Source organism: Scomber scombrus, chromosome 11 (genome assembly GCF_963691925.1).
Source record: "Scomber scombrus chromosome 11, fScoSco1.1, whole genome shotgun sequence".
In the NCBI taxonomy this organism is placed as follows: domain Eukaryota; kingdom Metazoa; phylum Chordata; class Actinopteri; order Scombriformes; family Scombridae; genus Scomber; species Scomber scombrus.
The window spans coordinates 9873252-9880120 of NC_084980.1; the positions used below are offsets into that span (position 1 = coordinate 9873252).

General features: G+C 40.4%; 1 protein-coding gene across 1 annotated transcript; it reads left to right on the plus strand.

Moving 5' to 3' along the window:
* Positions 1–951: 951 nt before the first annotated feature.
* On the plus strand, positions 952–6395 carry ro60 (Ro60, Y RNA binding protein). Its single transcript, XM_062429176.1, has 9 exons — positions 952–1074; positions 1994–2594; positions 3271–3491; positions 3671–3817; positions 3917–4054; positions 4163–4279; positions 4649–4765; positions 4994–5140; positions 5822–6395. Exons 1-9 carry the CDS (start codon positions 952–954, stop codon positions 5972–5974), a joined length of 1764 nt encoding a protein of 587 aa, XP_062285160.1. The 3' UTR covers positions 5975–6395.
* The last annotated feature ends 474 nt before the right edge of the window (positions 6396–6869 follow it).

Genomic DNA, 6869 nt, shown 5'->3' on the forward strand with positions numbered 1-6869 from the left:
GTGTGTGTGTGTGTGTGTGTGTGTGTGTGTGTGTGTGTGTATTTGCGGGCGGGGTGGGGGCAACCTATAATTATAACCAGGTCAAATTTGTGCAACAGATGCCTATTTTTAAATAAGGCATTTAAAGAAAAAAAGAACAAATATGAAAATGGGTTTTAGAGTATTCAGTGGGCCAGTGTTGAGTTTTGACAAACAATTTCAGCTCATGACCAAAGTAATTCATTTTAGTATCATATGCCTTGTTTACAGTAGACATTTTGACCTGTGTTTTAAAAGCAAATTAATGATGACTGCTTTATTCAAGTGTCCTGAGAGCATGAGAGTGCATACAGATGCACGTGAAATCAAAGCAGCTATAGGAATTCAGCCTCCATTAGTGCATTATGCATTAATTCATTCTTTCCATGTCAACATGTATTCTGTGAAAATGGAAATTACATCTACAGGAGGGCTATGTCAGTGGGCCATATCCAGTATTCAGACTTCAACAACACTGAGTAAATAGTTAATATAACTATTAACTTCTTCTCATTTATGCTTCTCTCCACATTCTGTGGCCTAGTGGGTTAAATAAACGGACTGCATTAAAAAGGAAGAAGGGATAAAATAAAAATGTAGGAAGGCATGGAGGGAGAAACAAACACATTGTGGGTACAGAATGGGTATGTAGCAGATGAGAGAGGGTAGAGGGGATACATATGGGCCAAAAATATACCAAATGTAGGCTATAGGCTAATCCTGACTGCCTGTGACCACCAGATAATTTGGGTGTCAAGCAGAGAAAGTGACAATTGACAATTCACTTGAAATTATCTTGCTGGGTGTATACACTGCACAATTACTACCACCAGAGAGAGAGAGAGAGAGAGAGAGAGAGAGAGAGAGAGAGAGAGAGAGAGAGAGAGAGAGAGAGAGAGAGAGAGAGAGAGAGAGAGAGAGTATGATGGATGGATGTATGGATGGTACTCTTCATCCCAGCATCCATCGCGGCCCCGCCCCTCACTCCGTCAGAGGCGAGGCCTTTTCGCGTCTGGCTACATCAAAAACTTGAGACCTTTGCACACACATACTGTGGTAAGTTTGTACTAATATATGTCATGTAATTGTTGAGTGAAATGTTTTCGTCAGCATATATCACACATCCATACATGTTTCTAGCCAAACTAACGCCATTAAGTTAGAGTTGGCGTAGCTACGTCGCCAGCAGCCCAGCCCAGGCGAGCTCCATTAAGCCTCCTAGCTTAGCTGTCCGGTGTCCAGCTGGGAAAATCTCGGATGTGGGGCTGTAGTTTGTGGTCAGAGAGGACCCGGTGGCCAACATTACCATTTAGCTAGACTTGAGAACTGGTAGAAGTGTATGTAATTATTATATTTATATTATTATTAACTAGATACATATTTAACAATGTTGACAATGCCAGTTGGCTAAGTTAATGTCAACTAACTTAGCGTTGTCCAGACTGACAACCGGTAACATTGTCAGTTAAGGTTAACATTACGTTTGCTAAAGTTTTACACCACCCTCTATTAACAGCGGTGTGATGTGTATCTGTCTTGTGTGTATCATCATGTCCTTTAATCGGCTTTAAGCTATTTCTGTCAGTGCATTGAGGCAATGAGTATTTAATATTACCAGCTAAGTTAAATCAGCTTTATCTTGTGTTCATGGAAGCTTTCTAGTTGGCCATTGATCTCAGCAGCAGTGTGCTGGGGCTCAGTCTGTTCACTGGGTTTTGGTAATGTTGGGGCTTTGCAAAGTTGCATGGTCTGCAGTTTCAGTGCTGCTTAAACCAATCCCACACCCCCATCAGGAATGCGAAATTAACTCTGGCACTCTGTTAAATCTGAGATCTGTACTTTAAACTAGTTCACTTCTTACTGTGATTAGTGCCAGTTTCATCTCATGTGTCACAAAGTTAAAAGGCTCCTTATTTGAGCATCTTTAAGGCACTCAAGTCAGTGATTTAAAAAAAAATGCCATTTACTGTTTCAGGCCTTCTTCAGTGTGACAATGGAGCCATCAATAAGTACTCAAACATTTTCGAGCAACCACACCCTAAACTCAACAGGTGTTGGTTGTCAATGGGAGATCGGCGACAGGTCAAGACTGTGCCGCTTCCTCTGCTATGGCTTGGAGGGAGACATGTACACTGCCAGAGAGGAGGGTCGTGTCAGCATGGACAACGCTGAAACCCTGCTCTCCCTGCTTCAGGAGGGCCAAGGTGCCGAGGTGGTGGAAGAGATAAAACGATTTGCGAAAGATGAGCGAGCTGTCAGACTCGGGCCCTCCTTTTTTGCCCTGGCTCTGTGCTCCCAGCACTCTGAGCTGAAGACCAGACAGGCGGCGTTCAAAGCCCTGAAGGAAGTTTGTCGGGACCCCGTCCATCTCTTTTCTTTCATCCAGTACAAGAAGGAACTGAAGGAGGGCATGAAGTGCGGGATTTGGGGACGTGCCCTGAGAAAAGCAGTGTCTGACTGGTACAATGACCAAGATGCCATGAGTCTGGCTGCGGCCGTGACCAGATGTAAACAGAGAGAGGGGTGGTCACACCAAGATCTACTCAGGCTCTCCCACACCAAACCAGCTCGTGAAGGTGAGTTTACACAAACCCACTTTATACACATGAAGGCAAAATACTGCATGTGGAGTTTGTAAATGGTGCTTTTAAATATCTTATGCCACTGGTGGAGATGCATTATTAATGGCTATGACTACTTATTTGTCCTTATATTTTTAGAGATTTTTTCCCATGCCATATTACATAGTTGTGCAGTATTTGTTACTGCTGCATCAACAACACAGGTAGTAATATCTATAAATTAGAAAGGCAGTTAAGCTGACTACCAATTAGCCGTATTTGTCAGCTTTAATAGAGGTTTGTTGCTCAGTAGTGCACATACAGCAAGTTATTATATGTGGGAAGGAAAAATGCCTTAAATGTTATGATGATAAAAAAAACCTCTGAAGGAAAATATCACAAACACTGACAACACAACAGCAACACTACAGACCTTAACATCAACAAGTGGGCATACATTTGGATGAAATGAATTGCTACTGGTGTCAAAAGGTGTATCTGAGTCTGACCGTGTACACTTGTAAACAACCTTTCCTGAAATATAATCTGTAAAATGCAGATTTTAACATGGTTCATCATGATTTGTTTGTTTTTTTTTGGGGGGGGGGGGGGGTTCTTTTACTTTTTTGGGTGGCTGAAAAAAAGACAACTTAAGTAAGACACTGATGGCCCTTTTTCTTTTTGTTTTCAGCAATTGCCTTGATCAGCAAATATGTAACTAAAGGATGGAAAGAGGTCCAGGTTTGTTACGCAGATAAAGAGAACTCAGAGGAGGTCGCCAAAGTGCTTTCATATCTTGAAGTGGTGGAGAAGGTCAAGCACAGTTGTGATGAAACGGAGGTTGTCAATTTAATAGAGGAACACAAACTGGAGAGGGAGCAGCTACTGACAGACCACCTGAAGTCCAAACTGGTGAGTGTTTGTGTGTTGTTTTGTAAAATCATCGTTCAGTGTTGGGATTTGATGGATTCTACCTACATACAGTTACAGTTACTGACGATAAATGAATCTTAAAATTACACTGGATTGTATGTAATTGCATGTCCAGCTTTCCATAAGTCTGATGAGGGGATGTGTGTTTATGTTTTGAGGTATGGAGAGCGTTGCTGAAGGAAATGCCTCTCCAGTCAGTGCTAAAGATCTTAGGTAAGATGACGGCAAATAAAGTTCTTGAACCAGGGACTTCAGAAACGCAAACTGTATGCGACAGAATCCAGAGTGAGTCGGCACTAAAGAAGGTATGATCCATAGTTTTTCCTTATTAATTAACAGTTGTTTTTAGTTTTTTATCAGTCAGTTGTTATTCAAGTATTTAATTTCTGTCTATAAATCACCAGGCAAAGCTCCACCCTTTCCACATACTCTTATCTTCTGAAAACTACAAAAGAGGCCAAGGCTATCAGGGTAAAACAAAATGGGAACCAGACAGCAGCATCATCAAAGCCATGGACTGTGCTTTTTACAAGAGTTTTATGGTAAGTTCTATTTATTTTCATAACCTGTGACAGGTCATCAGAAGACAGCAGCTGATAGCATCAGCTAACACAAATAAACTCTTGTTCTGTTGCTGTTTTGTCACCCAGAATGTGGATCCTGTCCGTAAACGCTTTGTGGTGGCGGTGGATGTGAGCACATCGCTGAGCAGCATTGTCCCAGGAACGTCGATCAGCACCGCCGTAGCCGCCGCAGCAATTGCCATGGTAAGACAATACTGGAGCGAGCCGACTGTCTGGTTAATTGTTGTTTCAGTTGGAACAGCTGCGTATGTAAGCAGGGCTCAGGCCGCCCCATCTTTGGAGGAAGCCTCGGTCAAGGAATTGGTCTGTTGACACATACTGGATTCCTGCAAAATTCCTTCCACAGTGCGATGTTGGTAGTCCACAGGCCCTTCAGGAGTGATTAGCTAAGAGACACCAAATGATTATTCTCTCCTTTTGGCAAGAAAACTGTAATGAGGTAGAATATTTAAATCATGTGTAGTCCTTCTGCAGCAGGTGTGTGTTTGTATGTGAGAGGTATTCTTTCCCTGTGATGTCATGTTTTTCTTTTGATATATGTGACTGCCACAGATTTTTGCGAGGACAGAGGCAGACACACATGTGCTAGCCTACTCCGAAGGGTTTGCGGTTCCATGCTCTATTTCTGCTGACATGACTCTCGCACAAGCAACAGTGGAGCTCGTGAAGGTAAGATGTGTAACAGCATCAAGCAGTAAGAAATTAATTACAGTTACTCACAGATGTTTTATAACCATTTGAAACTACAAAATATAAGTTACAAATTGTCAAACAATTAGAAGTCAGTCCAGTAGCAGACGAACCATTGGCTTAATTAACCATTGGCTTAATTAACCATTGACGCTGAAAACATCTTGCTCTTGAATGCTTACCTTTCCACCATACCGTATGTTCCAGATCCCGAGTGGGAGCACAGACTGCACTCTTCCCATCACATGGGCCACAGAGAACGGGAAAGCTATAGATGTGTTTATCATTCTAACCAACAACCCGCTGTGGACGTTCACTGCCAGCCCGGTGGAGTCTCTAAAGAAGCACAGACAGGTATATTCATTTATTCATTAATGTGTGCTAAGGGAGGGAGACTTAATCGAATAAAATCCTTTCAGATAACGATTGTTTTTTAAAAAGGTAAAATTAATTTGCAGTTTGATGGACACAGACAATCAGACAAATGGGATGAGGTTCCTTTTTCAGATTTACATTGATGTTGATATAATAATAATAATAATACATTTTATTTAAAGGCGCCTTACACACATAACAAAACAACAGTACATCAAACAATATAAATCAGGTAACATTGATGTGGAAGTTAGTGCAAATTTTGCAAAGATAAATAAATAAATATGAAATATCTGGACTCTCAGTTTCCAGATTGACCAATACACATTTTATTACTATATGTGTATGTATATATCTGCGTATCATTAGACACAATTAATGTTCTGTCATAATATGACAGTGGCTGAGCTGAATCTTAGAATTGGGATTTCTGTCACCTGAAAAACTTCAAACATTGTCATCTGCTCTGTTTGAAATGTCCTCTTCAAGATATTAAGGAAACTAAAAAATGTTTATTCCACATTAGTGTTTTTCCAGTTATAATTCAGAGGATCGTCTCCTCTGTATCTGACAAAGGGCCAGTTTTCAAGTAATTTTAAGCACGCTTGTTGCTAAAGAGATTTCAAAATAAAATGTTTTTTATGTGCATATTCTCAACAGATATCAGGAGTCAATTCCAAACTGGTGATGTGTGGGCTGACATCCATTGGACACGCCATCGCAGACACAGAAGATAAGGGTGTACTGAGCATCTGTGGCTTTGACCTTGGAGCTCTGTGCGTCATTCGTAACCTAGCCCAGGATCTGATCTGAGAGTATTGGGGACCATCTCTGAATCATGTCATTAGAGTCCAACAAGAAGGCACAAAGTGGACCAATGTGGCACACTTAGCATGTAGAGTGCCCTAAAACAGCACTAATCCAAAAGATGTTGACATTTACAATTCCGATTTCTCTTTGTGTATTATGTCGCTTACAAATTGACAAAGTGTCCAGCGGGCTGGACAACACTCCAGAAATGTGTGTGTATATTTTTTTCCCCCTAAAATTTAAAAAAGGAAGTGATTAGACATGATATGTCATTGCATATCATGCTGTCAGAGTTTTAGTGCAAACAGCACTGTGTTGTTAAGTGCTTTGATGGTTTTTGGTGGGACAAGAATCCTTTGAAGAAATTCCACATTTATAGCAAGATGTTTGCAGATGAAAGATGAGGAACAGAAGAAGAGTCAGAACATTAGAGACTTAGTGCAACTGTAGGTTTATTAGAAGGGGATTTACTGTTTCTAGCATGTATCTATGGTATGATTTAGCAAGTTTGATGTGATGGTAGAGACGTTTTTTTATTTGAAAGCTTGTCCTTCTGTTTTATGTAGCATTATTATAAATTATTAACAGATATACTGTATAAGAGAGGAAAAGCACCAAAAGTCAACAGAATACATTAGATCGTATATCAGGGTATTCTGTTAAATTCTTTGAATGATTTGGTCAGAAAAGGTTTTTATAGTAATGTTAATGTCTAGAATTGTATTTACATAACTCTGCCTATAGATTAGCTACAATTTTAGTAATATTGACATTTGTTTTCCCCTAAGCCAATTTTATTCTAAAACTGAGTGTCTGTTCTGCTCTTTTCAAATGTATTCTTTAAAAAATGCCCTTGGTGCTCTTAAATGTGATGAGACATTATTGGGGGATTATTTGG